The sequence below is a fragment of the Nycticebus coucang genome, chromosome 3 (assembly GCF_027406575.1).
Source record: "Nycticebus coucang isolate mNycCou1 chromosome 3, mNycCou1.pri, whole genome shotgun sequence".
Lineage (NCBI taxonomy): Eukaryota > Metazoa > Chordata > Mammalia > Primates > Lorisidae > Nycticebus > Nycticebus coucang.
Genome location: NC_069782.1, coordinates 18,247,206 through 18,262,958, shown reverse-complemented (window position 1 = coordinate 18,262,958; position 15,753 = coordinate 18,247,206). Strand labels below are relative to the sequence as shown.

At 38.8% G+C, this 15,753-nt stretch overlaps 2 protein-coding genes across 4 annotated transcripts in view; both read left to right on the top strand.

Moving 5' to 3' along the window:
• TXNRD1 (thioredoxin reductase 1) overlaps positions 1 to 15,753 on the top strand; it is a 76,460-nt gene that overhangs the window by 8,303 nt on the left and 52,404 nt on the right. For all 3 annotated transcript variants that reach the window (XM_053583578.1, XM_053583579.1, XM_053583580.1), the window contains 2 exons: positions 13,628 to 13,750; positions 15,579 to 15,651. In XM_053583578.1, coding sequence (XP_053439553.1) covers positions 13,664 to 13,750; positions 15,579 to 15,651 — 160 coding nt within the window. In that variant the 5' untranslated portion in view covers positions 13,628 to 13,663. The remainder of the gene's footprint in view (positions 1 to 13,627; positions 13,751 to 15,578; positions 15,652 to 15,753) is intronic.
• On the top strand, positions 4,137 to 6,334 carry EID3 (EP300 interacting inhibitor of differentiation 3). The gene has a single exon (XM_053583581.1). The coding sequence runs from the start codon at positions 4,215 to 4,217 to the stop codon at positions 5,325 to 5,327; it is 1,113 nt and encodes a 370-aa protein (XP_053439556.1). The 5' UTR covers positions 4,137 to 4,214; the 3' UTR covers positions 5,328 to 6,334.

The window sequence follows — 15,753 nt, the reverse complement described above, 5'->3', positions numbered from 1 at the left end:
ACAGAGTCTCACTTTGTTACCCTCTGTAGAGTACTGTGGCGTCACAGCTCACAGCAACCTCTAGCTCTTGGGCTTAGGCGATTCTTTTGCCTCAGCCTCCCAAGTAGCTGGGACTACAGGCCCCTGCTAGAACACTCGGCTATTTTTTTAGTTGCAGTTTGGCTGGGGCCGGGTTTGAATCCACCATCCTCAGTATATGGGGTCAGCGCCCTACTCACCGAGCCACAGGCGCCACCCAGATTCTGGACTTTTTAAAGAATCTGCTGTGAAGTCCCAGGAACCAATCATGAGAAAAATGCACTTAAATCATTTTGCATATACATCCAGACTACTGGCTTGAGACTATCTGGTAGAGAGGTTTACCCTTCAGAGTGAACTGTACACACTTTCATTAGGTGAAACCTTAAGTGGACTATACACACTTTCATTAGTTGAAACCTTTTGTTTATGGCAAATTTCTTTTTACTGGTATTTATTATAGTGGAATATTATTCCTGTATTCCTTCTTACTGATTTAACCTTTAAAAATATTTTTCTGTTCCTAAAGCAATATCCAGAAGTGCAACTAGGGGTGTATGATTTTTTTACATTTGTTATCTTTGGGATAGTATATGATTTACTAAGTACTTATTCAGTAGTTGAAAACACTATCAGATCTTTTACATAATTCTCATTCAATATAGTAATTGTATGATGTAAGTAAAGTTGTCTCTGTCTACTCGGGGGATTGGTTCCAGGACCCCTGAGTTTACTCATCGATGTATACTCAAGTCCAGAAATCATCCCTACAAAATCCACATATGTGAAAAGTCTGCCCTCTGTATTCTAGGGTTTCAAATTCGGCAAATACCATATTTTTGCTCCTGATTTGGTATAAAAAATGGACCTGTACAGTCCAAACCTGTGTTGTTCAAGTGCTCAGTGTGATAGTATTTACATCTTACAAATGAGGACGCTGGAGGGTGAGATGTTAAGCAAACTTCCCAAGATAATATTAATAGCTCATAGATTAAGATTGGAACCAGATTTGTCTTCTCCCATAGTCCATGGTTTTTTCAGAAACTCATATAAGAAATAGTTATCTGTCTTGCTTATAGCAAAGTTTATCTTAAATACTAAAAATACTTAAAAAAAACCCCATGTGCACACGAACATAGCTTTGAAGAAAATTAAGATGAAAGAGGAACTATGTATGCTATCTTGCTACTCTGACAAGTCAGACTAGGACTTTCCCTACATTTTTCACAACTCAGTATTAAACAGCTATCCTGATGGTATGGAGGAGAAAAGCTGTGATGAAAGAAGGAACAGAAAAGTTCACGAGGAGGTAGCTGATAGCAAGAGAAGCATGGATATCTCACTCAAGACTGACTGTTCCCTGCTTTTGTTAGAGATTAGTCTTGCAGTAAAAACCCAATTGGAAAAGAATAGTGAGTGCTGTGTGAGTTCTTGTTTGGCCTTAGAGAGACCTGTAAACTTTGTCATTGATCCTGTTTGTTCTGGGCAGGACAGATTGTGGAAAGAGTTTGAGAATGCTTAGAATTAATCTAGAAAAGAGACTGAAAAGAAAATATAGGTGAAAAGAAGAAAGGAAATGGAGGTTTATATTGAGCCCTGGGTGGCAACTCTTGAGCAAAGAAAGGAAGAAAAAGGGGAAAAAGAGCTAGAGCTAAATCTCTGAGACCAATTTATGTCTCATGGTTGCCCGGACTTACTGTGGGAAGAAGGTAAACCTTCCTGGTGTCCTTGAAGTACCAGTGTACTTTTGCTTTCTATTCCTAGTCATATAGAAATTTACTAGTATACCTTGAAATTATGTAGGGGTTTCTTCTTTTAAAGGTGCATTTAAGTAATTACTGGTAGCAATTGAACCTTAGGTTAGAAAATGGCTGTTTAACCAAAAAACGATTAGGGGGAAATTATTAGACTTGGTTGTTTTTCTTTGTAGCAGTGTCTAAAACCTTCTATTCTGAAGGCAGATTTTTAAGGGCAAAATACAATGCAAGTCTGCCTTTCTGAGGATTATCTAAGTTACATGTTAGCTAAAGTTCTTAGCGATCTCACATAGAATAAATTCAGCACTGGAAATCACGACTTAATAATATGAGGACGATTTAATAATATGATGCTTGCCTTCACATGCTCTGTTGCTCTGAGCAAGTTGTGTGGGCTGTTATCGCCTGAGAAATCCCTGTAAATAGTATTAGTAACACTTTATAAGTAGGTTGGGAGAATTAATATAGTTTTCTAAAACATTTTGAAATTCTTAGATGAAAGTCTGTGTATAGGGCAAATTGGTGTCCGCCTGTTTTCCCTCTGAGCCATAAGCACATCTTTAGGGAAGGGGGTTGGCTTAGTCATTTGGAGTTTTTTTATAAATTGCTCTTACTGAATTTAAATTGGCTATTAGAAGCTCCCAAGAACACATGTATAGTTCACCGTAAAACAGACTTTTTGGATTTAGGTATTGGAATCCTTAACTGTATTTTCACCTAAGATTTAAAACAGATTGAAATAGTATTTTGTAATTGGCCAGATTTGGGAAAGGTACGATCCTTTAAAGATCCTGGGTCTCAACTTACTTTTTCCTAAGACTTTTATTTCAGAGAATGGTTAAGACTTTTTCTGAAAAGCTGCCAATTTACTTTCATTGTGTAGGATCTGTTACTTAAGCAAATTGGGGAATTTGATCTCTGCTGCCAAATAATTTACAATAGGTGCTGGAACAAAGTTTTTAAGCTACATTAATTTATACATTCATTGTGCACTTAGTGCATCCATGTGAAAACAGCTATGGTTGGAAGATTTAAAACAAATTCTTATTTTTGAGAAGCTAACAGGACAGGATAATGTGTGTGCACAAGTAACCCTAGTACATAGTTCTTTTGAAAAAGACACATTTCTTCCTGAATTACCCATAGTTAAAAACATAATTGTGAACGAAGGATTTTGTAGTAGCGTAATACTGCTAGGTTTTGCCATTCATGCATTTGCAAGAAACTTTCTGCTAATGCCAAAGAAAGATGAACTGGTTTAGATGCTTAGAAGATAAGAATAACTCACTGTTGCTTTGAAACCCATGAGTAATAGGTACTATTTTGGGGTCCCTCTTCCTTTTCTGAGGCACACTTGTTGCAGGCTAAAACGCTGTTGATCTTGTAGGTTGGCTTGTGTGCATGTTCTTTTTAAAAACAAGACGTATTCCTTCCAACTGTTAGATATTCTTTGCTATTTGCTACTTCAGTGGCTGATAAAACAGAATTTCTTCAACTGCAGGTGAATTTCCAGTGACCACCCCCCTCCATCGAGCCAATGGGTGAATTTTCCAACACAGACTTGAGTCACCCAGATAATAGATTAAACTTTTTTATATCCTTTTAATAGATCAGGTCTAAAATCTTAACAGCTTTGCTCACATTTTAGGGTTCAGATTTACTACCAACCCAGAATCCGCGGCCTTGAATCTTTGGCAAACTTCCTGATAAACAGCTCTTTTGCGGAATATCCTACCCACTCTGTTCTTATTCTCTACTACCTGGTGGGGAACCAAAGTTCACTTGAGTGGTGTGCGATCCGAGCACCCTCTTGTGTCATGCATTGGCCAGGATTCTCACGGCTTCCCGCTACCCCTAGGCCAGCAGCTGGCTTTTGAAGAGCTGGGAAAGTAATTAACTCGATTTACATTTGTAAAATGAGTTCCAAACAATCACCTTGCAAAAAGAACCTTGCCTTTTTGTGGTGGAAGTTCTGCATTTCAGGGTACTCAGGCGTACCGGCAGTATATAGTTTAGTTCAAACAAAACACCAAATAAAACACTTTCAATCATAGTAAGAACGAAAAATGTAGGTCAATTGAACAGCAGTATATGGCGGCGAACGTTTTAAAGCGTAAGACCTTTAGTCTCCCCCAACTTGTCACACGGTTGCTCAAATGTATTTCTTTAAAAGTTAGGTGACAGTAAACGCGAAAAAGAATACCTGTCCCTCGATTAGTCTCGGGGTATTATTGCCGGGTTCTGAGCGCTAACGCGCCGAGCTGGGGCGGGGCGGGGCGGGGCGGGGCGATTTGCCGCGCTGCGCTGGGGGCGGGCCTGGCGCTTGTGCGCATGTGCGGCGTCCTCAACTCCGGCTGCCCCTTCGATTTCCGCCCGCGTCGGTAACGCTGAGGAGGCCGTTAGCACACCGCGGTTTCCAGAGCGACGCCGGTTGCCGATATGTCTCTTGAAGAAGGTTCCTTGATGGGAGACGAAGAGAAGGGAGGAGAGCCGGTCCTGACCTTCACCGTTAGTGAGTACTCGTTGAAACAGATGATGGAGGAGAAAGAACGGAGGAAGGCGGAGGAGGCGGTGGGGGCTGATGGCTTCTCTGACGACCTCAGCTCTGGGGAGGCCGACATAGACCCACAATTCCTGGGGCTTACAGAGGACGAGGGGAAATGTCGCACTATCCGCAAGCAGTACCGTGAGCTCATCTACAGCGTCCAGCAGAACCGCGAGGACATAGTGAACACCGCGAGCGACTCGTTAACAGAGGCGCTTGAAGAAGCCAACGTCCTGTTTGATGGAGTGAGCCGAACAAGAGAAGCGGCCCTCGACGCCCAGTTTCTTGTTTTGGCTTCTGATTTGGGTAAAGAAAAAGCAAAGCAGTTAAACGCTGATATGAGCTGTTTTAATCAAGTAACATTTTGTGACTTTCTGTTTATATTTGTGGGTCTGAATTGGATGGAAGACGATGAGCGTGATGAGTTGAGTGGTTGTGATGATAATATAGCTCTTAACTTCTGGGAGACGATACATAAAGAAGCAACATCTTGGCTGTCCCAAGCAGAAACATTCCACTTTATTTTTGGCTCATTCAAGCTAGAACCTTCTGCTCGAAAACCCCGACAACATCAGAAGAAAGTTCTCCAAATGGAAGAAAATAGGGATATGCCTACAAAGCTGAGGAGATTAGACCTAAATAGTAATCACGAAACGACAGAAGTAGAAGTAGAAAGAATTTTGGGACTGTTGCAAACCTATTTTCAAAAGTATCCTGATACGCCTGTGTCCTATTTTGAATTTGTGGTTGATCCGAACTCTTTTTCTCGTACTGTGGAGAACATATTTTATGTTTCTTTCATAATAAGAGATGGCTTTGCAAGAATAAGGCTTGACCAAGACAGACTGCCAATATTAGAGCCAACTAATACTAACCAAATTGGTGAGGGAAATGATCCTAGTTCCTATGGCAGGAAACAAGGAGTTATATCTTTGAGTTTACAGGACTGGAAAAATATTGTGGCGACTTTCGAAATTTCGGAGGCCATGATCACAAATTCATACTAAATATTTCTTGGTATGGGGTCCTTTTTTTGGTTTTTCTGAAGTATCCCAAAATGGACAGTAAAATCTAAACAGAAGCACATAATGTGTCTCTTGTAAAGTGAAAAAGTATTTTCAGAAAGTCAAATTGTTTTACTGTGAGTGTATTTTTCTTGGTAACTTAAAGGTCACAGTCTTATTAAAAAAAAATTCACTGGTATGTTTATGGGAAAGTTTTTTTTGCACGCCTTCTAAGACTATTCTAATAAAAAAGAAACATTGAATATCCTAAAGGGTATTTGGTAATTTGCAAAAAGAACAAAAATAGTTTACCAAAATCAGTTATGATGCTCTGTGGTACGGCATTGCTTTGCCTTGTCACAGAGAACTAAGAGAATCCCGGAAGGGGGCTCCAAAGCAGGTTGTAGGAAGGGTGGGTGAAGAAAATTAGGAAAAACTACTTGTAAAACTTAACATTTTGATTGTAAAAGAAAAATTCATTGCAAAGAGGACTCAGTACAATTTCTGAGTGGGATTCTCTGTTGTACAGAATTTCTCCTGTGATTGGACTCAGTAGTAGAGTGTCTGTTGTAGTAGTAGAGGCATCTCACTAATTGCCAGAAGGTGAGTCAGAATTAGAGGATGGGAAGAAGCATTCTAGCCAGGAGAATAATATGATCAGACGGACACATGGAATTAGAAGAAATTATGGCATGAAGGGACCATCAGATTTAAGGAAAAACTATTCTGTTTGAATGTTAAGTGGGGCAACAATTGAATGATTTCATTTATTAGTGTCCTCAAAGGCAGAAGATAATTTTTGTTCAGCTACTTCAAACAAAATCCAGTTGTAGGCTTTCACTACTTAGTTCCTTGTGGCCCTAAGTTTCCTTTTGTTACCTCTGATAGTACACAGTGTCCTTCAGAATCAGCAGGCAGTACACAGCGTCCTTCAGAATCAGCAATCTCTCATGTAACAGCTTTGATTATTTGTCCCAGTTCAATTTTGCATTTCTTAGAACTTTATATGCCTGGAAATAATATTGTTTATCCAAATGTTCTTCACTTAATATAAAGCTGTCAAGATTTTCTTTTTTTGTTTGCAATTGTTTTTGAGACTGTAACTTACAACTTTATTTGGAGATTACTGCTAAAAATTGGGGTTGTTAAAAAAACTTTAAAAAGTGCAGTAAACATGCTTATAACCTTTTTTTGATCCATATAGGAGCTTAATCTTTGGTAGTTGTGGAATTTTGCCATTAACCAGTAATTTGGCAAGTACATAAGTGTCTGTTATACACAACAGTAACATTACTCTAGTGATAACAGGGAAGGAAAATCCAAAGACTAAACAAATGATAACCAAGATTAAGAGGAACGATCATATGAAATGTGGGGGAAAGAGTCTTCAGTGATAGAGTGGAAGTTTTAGCAAAAACAGAATTTTCTCATGAAACTGAGCAAGTTATTTTCTAAACTACTCATTTGTTGCCCTTTCTCACATGAAGTAGTGCTAATTCTTCCCAGTGACTACTCTTTGATTTAGCAGTCATGGCAGCAACATTTGGCCTCACTGATCCTCACTTTAGCCTGTCTCTACCAACCAAATTCCTTGGGTTTTGTAGAGCTCTGTTGCTGGAAGAAAAAGTACTCTTTTTTTTTTTGAGACAGAGTCTCACTATGTTGCTCTCCAATTCTTAGGCTTACGCGTTTCTCTTTCCTCAGCCTCCCAAGTAGCTGGGACTACAGGCACCTGCCACGACACCTGGCTTTTTTTTTTTGGTTACAGTTGTCATTGTTGTTTGGCTGGCTCAAGGTGGGTTCAAACCTGCCAGCTTGGGTGTATGTGGCTGGCACTATAACCACTGTGTGCTATAGACGCCAAGCCAGAAAAAGTACTCTTAAAACTGATAGCAAAAAGATCCTGCCTCAGTTCTTTACTGCCAGATTGTTCTGTTGAATGCCTCATGTCTTTACTTGGAATGTCTAATGGTGACAGCCTAAAAGCATTAAGAGAGAATGTGGAGGTTTTGGGAGAAGTAATTTTGACCTCTAAAGTTAATAGGTGTTAAAATATAAATCAGGCTGACCACTTGTTTCTGTGTTTACCAGTTGTCATGACACACGAGTTACCTGATCATTTTGAAATTAACATGATTGTTTACTTTGAAGTAAAAAGGAGGTAAAAATTCAGTTACAAAGATTAAGGACCAAACTGTAAATCTGCTAGTTTCCCATTAAGGAAGAACCTTAATTGTGTAGGTTTAATAAAATAAACTGACCTTGAGAATATTACAGATCTAAAAAGCATGGAACTTTATAGAATAATAGAACCACTGGTTCTCGTATCCCAACTCTTAACATTCTAGTTATATACTTTGGGTAAATTATATAAGCTGTAAACTTCAGATTTTCGAACTGCCAAGTGGAAATAATATCTATCAAGTTTACAGTAAAAATTCAAGTATGAAATGTTTGTGAAACAAACTTTGAAATATAAATTACTGGGTATGGTATAATTGGAAAACAAGAGATTTATAATCCTACAGATCTGGTTTCAATTTTTGGCTCTTGAGCAAATTTCTTAATCTCTAAAGGCCTTTCTGTATTATCTTCTATATGAAATGGGAATATCTGCTTAGAAGACTTTACTATGAGAGTTAAATGGAATAATGCATTTAAAACATCCGGCATGGTATCTGTCTCATTGCAGACACTTTTGTTAGTGCTCCACTCTCTGGATCGAGGTCAGCAAATTTCCATGGTGCCACCTCTTTTATGGTAACATCACTAATGGTTCATTCACTTTCCTTTGAGTCTAGACATGAGTTTTTCATAGTTTTATTTTACTTTACTTTTTTGAGATAGTCTCACTATGTCACCCTCGGTAGAGTGCTGTGGCGTCACAGCTCACAGCAACCTCAAACTCTTGGGCTTAAGTGATTCTCTTGCCTCAGCCTCCCAGGTAGCTGGGACTTCAGGCACCTGCCACAATGTCTGGCTTGTTTAGTTGGCCCTGGCTGGGTTTGAACCCGCCAGCCTCAGTGTATGTGGCTGGCACCATAACCACTGTGCTGTGAGCGCTGAGCCCATAGTTTTTATTCATTTTGTTTGGAGACAGAGTCTCACTTCATTGCCCTTGGTAGAATGCTGTGGCATCATAGCTCATAGCAACCTTAAACTCTGGGCTCAGCCTCCCATGTAGCCAGGACTATGGGCGCCTGCCATAATGCCCGGCTATTTTTAGAGACTAGGTGTCACTCTGGCTCTGGCTGGTCTCTTTGAACCTGTAAGCTCAGGCAATCCACCTGCCTTGGTCTCCTAGAGGTGCTAGGATTACAGATGTAAGCCACTGCACCTGGCCCTTTCTCATAGTTTTTGACCTTTGCCTTTGTCCTGGCAACAGACTGGAATTACCAACAGACTGGAATTGGCACATTGTTAATATACTCAACAACTGTTTGAGTAGCCATTGTACCAGTCACTGCTCTAGTCACTGGGGGAAAAATGATGGATAGAAAATCCATGGAATTTATATTTTATTATTATTAAAATATAGGAATTTATATCCTATCGCTGCTGTAACCAAACATTTAGTGGCTTTAAACACAATTATTTTACAGTTCTGGACATTGGACATCCAACCAAAATTGGTTTCCTTGTGCTAATGTCAGAACTGCTAATTAGCAGTTCTGGTTCCTAATGGAAGCTTTGAGGGAAAAATCTATTTCCTTACCTTTTTCAGGTTTTGGAGGCCACTTGTCTTCCTTGACTCACTCTTTCCACCATTTTTAAAGTTGGAAACCTCTTTTGTCATCACATCTGCTACTATAATCAAGTCTCCCCCTGCCTCTTCTAAGGACACCTGTGATTACATTGGGCCTACTGAGATAATCTGACCTAGAGAGTCTATCTCTACAATCTTAATCACATCCCCAAAGTCTGTTTTACAGGTAGCATGTTCACTGGTTCTAGGAGTTCAGACTTTGACATTAGGGAACTATTGTTCAGCCTATCACAGAGAAAGAGACAGCAATTTTCTGTTGATTGCTGTGAAGAAAAATCGTTTAGATCTTTCTGAGGTGCTGCATCAGAAAGGGGGGTACAGGAAGGCTTCTGGGAGGAGGCAGAGATTGAAATGTAATCTCATTTATCAGAGTATAGTCATGTACCACGGAAGGTCAATTGTGTACTGCATGAGATCATGTGTGTGCGCCACTATACCTGACCCATTCCATTCCTGTTACTGCCCCTGAAGACCTTTTAGTGGAATAAGATTTGAAAGTGAAAGAGTGATATTGATCCTGACTCTCTGTAGGCCTAGGCTGATGTGTGTGTTATGATTTTCAACAAAAAGTTTAGAAAGTAAAAAAATAAAACTTTAAAAATAGAAAAAACAGTGGCTGGTGTGGTGGCTCATGCCTATAATCCTAGCACTCTGAGAGGCCGAGGAGGGTGGATTGCCTGAGTTCATGAGTTCAAGACCAGCCTGAGCCAAAGCGAGACCTTCTCTACAAGTAACTGGGCCTTGCAGTGGGCTCCTGTAGTCCCAGCTACTTGGGAGGCTGAGGCAAGAGGATTGCTTAAGCCCAAGAGTGTGACACAACAGCACTCTATGTAGAGCGACAAAGTGAGACTCTTAAAAAAAAAAGTTTATAAAATAAGAATATAAAGAAAATTTCTTGTACAGTTGTACAATATATTTGTTTTGTTTAAAAAAGGTTAAAAAAGAGCTAATTTGTTATTGATGAAAAGATAAAAATTTTTAAATAAATTTAATGTAGCCTAAGTGTAGTTGTGTTTATAAAGTCTACAGTAATGTCCTAGGTGATCACATTCTCTTGCTACTCACTGACTCATCGGGAGCAGCTTAATAGTCCTGCAAGCTCTATTCATGGTCGGTGCCCTATAGACGTGTACCTTTTTTAATTTTCTATACTGTATTTTTACTGTGCTTTTTCTGTATTTGGATATACAAATACCATTGTGTTACAATTGCCTACAGTATTGAGTGCCGTACAGGTTTGTGGACTGGGAGCCATGGGCTGTACTGTCTAGGTTTGAGTAAGTATACTCTGGATCAGGATTTGATAGGAAGAGGATACTTCAGGTGGGTTCCTGCAGGGATGCTCAGGGGCTCCTATAAAACATACTCCAGACTTTCTTGACTTAGTCCCAGGCAGTTTCCCTTCTGTAGGAAGTGGAGAATTAGTAACTTAAAGGGATTTGTTCCTACTAGCCACTTCACTAACATGTATTATCTCCCTTAAACCCAGCCATGTGATAAGGTCAGGGGTTAGTTAACTTCATTAAGGATTAGGTGAATGGTCCAAGTCACCTATCCTGAAAGTGATAGAGCTGTATTTTAACCGGGGTTAATTCAACACCAGTGTCATCTGTGATGTCATGAAAAAAAGAAAACTAAAAAATCTGGCAAAGAATAGGAATCATGTTTTGGGGGAAAATCAGGATAGCTTATTCTAATTTTAAAGAACTCTGACACTCTTGCATTGCTTTTGTATTATGCTTTTTTGTGGGAGTCTGGAGCAGAGTTTTATTAGGAGTGGGGTGGGGGAAAGGCACATGATGGGCAGTTGGAAGAAAAGGAGGACTACGCATTGTGTAAGCCTGGTCAACAGGTAACAAAAACCTGAAGGTGAGGTGTGTGTCTACACTTGTGTCCTACAGAAGTCTCAGTGGGTCTTGGTTCCCTGGGGGCTCCTGAAGTTTTTTCAGGGGTACTTTGAGGTCAGAATTATTTTCATAATGCTAAGATGCTATTTGCCCTTTTCACTCTTAAGTCTCTTAAATGTTTACCATGGAGCTTTCAGAGGCTACATGACAGGTGATATTGCAAGAGATTGAATGGAGAAATAGATTTGAGCTGTTTTTTATTAAGCCAGATGTTAAAGAGTATTGCAAAGAAGGCAAACGATGCCACTCTTCTCATTTAAAATTTTTTTTATAAAAGTGTAATAGGTATATTATTTTTAAATGTATTAATATTTTTATGTTTTTTCTTAGTTTCATTTTGTAATGTAGTAAATACTAGCAGATAAAACTCACATTAACAAAGAAAGCTCTTTGAAGTCCTAAATAACTTAAGATTATAAATAGGTCCTGAAACTAAAGGGGTCCTGTATCAGCCCCCATAGTCAGCAGTCATTTCTTAACGATTGTAGTTGGAGGAAGATGTTCTCTTGTTTTTCCTTACCCCAACTCTGTGTTTCATTCATATGCTGTCTGGTGCAGCTGTCTTCTATTCTCCTGATACCACTTATGTGGTGCTGAATGACGGTGCTTACAATTTTAAGTTGAGTTAAAATTTAAAATAATATTAAGTTCTAGGGTCAACTGAATGCTTCAATTACCTGTCTCTTACTGATTTTTACTTTATAGAGTTAACAGTGTTCACATTCACCCACAGCTTTCTTTGTAAAATCTCTGCACTGATTGATGTAATTTGACTTTAATCTTGAATCGTAAGAACCCAAGTTAGATACAGAACTTCAATAAAGGACAGATTGTAAACCTTGCTGGAGGGGAGTATGTGAAGATATATTTTGTTTCAGTTGGGGGAGGTTTTTACAACAGTGGTTTTCATTTAGACAGCCAATTCCTGTGTGTTGCCATCCCTGGGAACTTTATGTAGATAAAGTGAGGTTGAGAGAAAAAAATTAAGTTGTATTTTCCAACAGAACATCTAGCAGCATTTATTAGTTATCTTTTAAACCAGCAAGTCAGCTTCTTGCTTCTTGAGATCATCTAAGGAGGAACAGTAGTTATCTGAAGCTTATATTCATCTTTTGATCTGAATGACTATTGTTACCAATTGTTTTTCCCCCACAGTGCCATGTAATGGAGGAGGAGCCTCAGCCATAATGCCAGTTGATGAATACTGGCTGTGTTCACCAGCCTCTCACCTTAGACCTTTTGTGCAGACTGTCAGGGTGGTGCTGCCTTGTCCCCACTGTTGCTGGTTTCCAGGTGTTCTCCCTTCGGTCCCTGTGCCACCGTGTGTGCCTGCCAGGCTGCCCAGGGACAGCCACAGTATTGTGCGTCCTTCTCCACATTCTTCCACCACACCCCCTTCCACAACCCAAGCACCCTGTTCTGCTGAGCCCAATCTCTGCCTTCTCCCCCCTGTATCTGATGGTAGGCAGGAGAGAAATGCGCAGTCTAGGCTGGTAAGTTTGGGGACTTCCTTGGTTATTAAGACTTGAGTTTTAAAAAATACTTTTATTATACTTGTTAACAACTTTTCCAATCATCTCTTGTTAGCACAGATTTTTAATTTATTGAAAGGTAGTAGTAAATACATCACCAAAGCAGCATTCTAAACCAATACGAAGTATAACTAATTTGTGTAAAAACGGATTTTTTAAATTAAGAAAGTTATGAAGTTTGTTACATCATCTCTGTGGAAACTAAATACAGTACTAAGTCTGTACTAAATTTAGGAGACTTCATGCATATGCAGATTAAAGGAATGAGCTTCACAGAATTGTGCTTATATAAAATACCCTACAAGAGCAGCAACTTTTACGTTTAGTTTTTCATGTAGGTCAGTATCAATAATTTGTTTTGAATTTCTAGATTTTACGCCTCAGCTAAATAGCATAGAAAAGTCTTAAATGTTTGACTGACTTTTTCTCTTTAAACTTTAGGTATTAAGAGGGGTGCAAATGTTTTAGGTTACATGGATTACTTTTGTAATGCTGGAGCCATGGCTGTAGGTGTGCCTGGTCTCTCAAATAGTGTTTATTGTACCCATTAGGTAGGTTTTTACCCCCCTCCTACCCGTCACCCCTGGTTGAGTCTTACTTCCCTCTGCACATGTGTGCTCATCAGTTAGTTCCAATTTAATAGTAAGTATATGTGATGTTTATTTTTCCATTCCTGAGATACTTCATTAAGGAGAATGGCCTTCAGTTCCATCCAGATTGTATGAGTTCATCTTTTTTTTTCTTTATGGCTGTGGGAAAAAAGACCTGATGATTAAACTTGATTTAGGCCTAAACTGGTTTTGTTGGGCTGTCAGGGCCTCACTTATGCAGAAGTACTTTATGAAGGCTTTAAAGTAGTTAATGATGATGTGAAAAGCTAGGACAGAGTCCTTAGGAACAATAACCTAAAAGAAAGCAACTTACTCATTACCACCTGAAAAGAAGGTTGAATATTCCATTTGTATGCTGTCATATGAATGAAACAACATTTTTCCTTTGAAAATTTTTCTTCTTTAAAGAATGGTTTTCTTACATGCATTTTTGGACATTGCTGATTTTACGTTAATACTTGTTTTCCTTTCCATCATTTTTCTTCAGGCTTATCAGGAGGGCAGACTTCAAAAGCTACTAAAAATGAATGGCTCTGAGAATCTTCCTAAGTCTTATGACTATGACCTTATCATCATTGGAGGTGGCTCAGGAGGACTGGCAGCTGCTAAGGCAAGGTTCCCTGGGTTGTGTGTTATCTGGATTATGGTTAAAATATTAATATCCCTGATGGAGTTCTTCACATTCTCTGGGGAATTTATTTGATCCACTCTTGTGAAATTTGGCAGATTAATTGGGCAAGACATGGACAATGTTAAGGGACAACTTCATAAGTATTTTTCTAGATTGAAATTATGTTTTTTATATAAAAAGTACAGGGCCCAGTATTTACAACACGTTTTTATTCATTTTAAGTTTGGTTGATTTTTCCAAGATTGTAAGGATATTAGAAATGGTTTGAAATTAAACAAATTTATTTCTTTATACATATTACTGATTGTCTGTTTTTTCACTTTGATGATTTCCCTATTACAACTCCTTCTACCCAGTAGAAAGGTAGAGAGCAGCTGGATCTCTTAAACTTATTTATTAAAGGTGATTTACAACTGGCTTATTGTACCCTCAATGAATCCCCAACAATGAAAAAAAAAAAAAAAAAGGTGATTTACTTCCTGTGTAAATGGAGTTATCTAAGAGAATTACCGTTAACTCTGTGGCTTGGGGGTGATTGGGAAAAGGACATATGAGTAAGGAAGGTTAGGAGTGAGGCTCGTGGTTTTGAAGCAAGATACGTTTCCTATGTGAGGAAGGAGCCTTTGGGCCTGTCATCCCCACTCAACAGGTTCTCCTAAAAGATGAAGTAGTTATATTCCCCTATGGTGTAGCTTATGGTGAATCAGTAAAACTAGATTCAAATGAAGCTTTCCCAAATTAGGAGCAGGCCAGTGTCTAGCATGATATATTTTACTTCAGTAATGGTGTGTTTGAAAGACAAACAGACTCAGTCTTTTCAAATAATCTTTAGAGACCTAGTTGCCAGTACACAAAGCTTATTCTCTGAGATAGATAAAGGATATTCTGCAAAACAAACTTCTGACTATATTCTTTATGCTTCTATAAATGGATTTGGAAGCCTTATAGATGCTGTCAACTTTTTCATGGCTCCTCATGTGAAAATTTTAGGAAATCTGACAGTTTCAGAAGAAAAACTTCTCCCAACATTGTGCCACAGAAACCAAATTAGATGAAACATTGAAATGCTTTAAAAAATATTATCTCATGGGATACAGGTTCAGTCAAGGGCTGTAGAATATCTGCCCTTGTGTTCCACCTACTTAGCACTTGCTTGGAAATGGCCACTTTTTTTTTTTGTTTGTTTGTTTTTACCAGAATATTGCTTAATTTATTCTTGTTTGGGTGGAATTACATAAGGGGATTTTCAAGTTTCTAGTTCATTCTAACAATTTTATAACTGTAAACCGCATAATTTTCTTTTCTTTCTTTCTTTCTTTCTTTCTTTTTTTGAGACAAAGTCTCACTTTGTTTGCCCTCTGTAGAGTGCTGTGGTGTGATAGCTCACAGCAACCTCAAACTCTTGGGCTCAAGTGATTGTCTTGCTTCAGCCTTCTGAGTAGCTGGGACTATAGGCACCCACCACAACACCTAGCTATTTTTAGAGATGGGGTTTCACTCTTGCTCAGGCTGGTCTTGAACCTATGAGCTCAGGCAATCTGCCTGCCTCACCCTGCTATAGTGCTAGGTTTACAGGCGTGAGCCACTGTGCCCAGCTGTGTAATCTGCATAATTTTCAAACCTACTCTCACAACTATGTGAATATCACTTTAATGAACTAATCATCATGGTGTATGAATTCTCACATATTAATAACTAGTTATGCTTTAGGCATTATAGTTTGATAACAACAGAATGAATTTTAACAGCCCATTTCCACTCTAGCATATTAACTTTTCCAACTTGTTTTAATAATTTTATTTTTCAGGAGGCAGCCAAATATGGCAAGAGAGTGATGGTTCTGGATTTTGTCACTCCCACCCCTCTTGGAACTAGATGGGGTAAGCTTTTAAAGTAATTCTCGATGTGATTTTGCAGAAGCACAATTTTCTCTGGCACTGATTTAACTGGCTTCTAAAACCTGATTAAATTAAACCAAACAA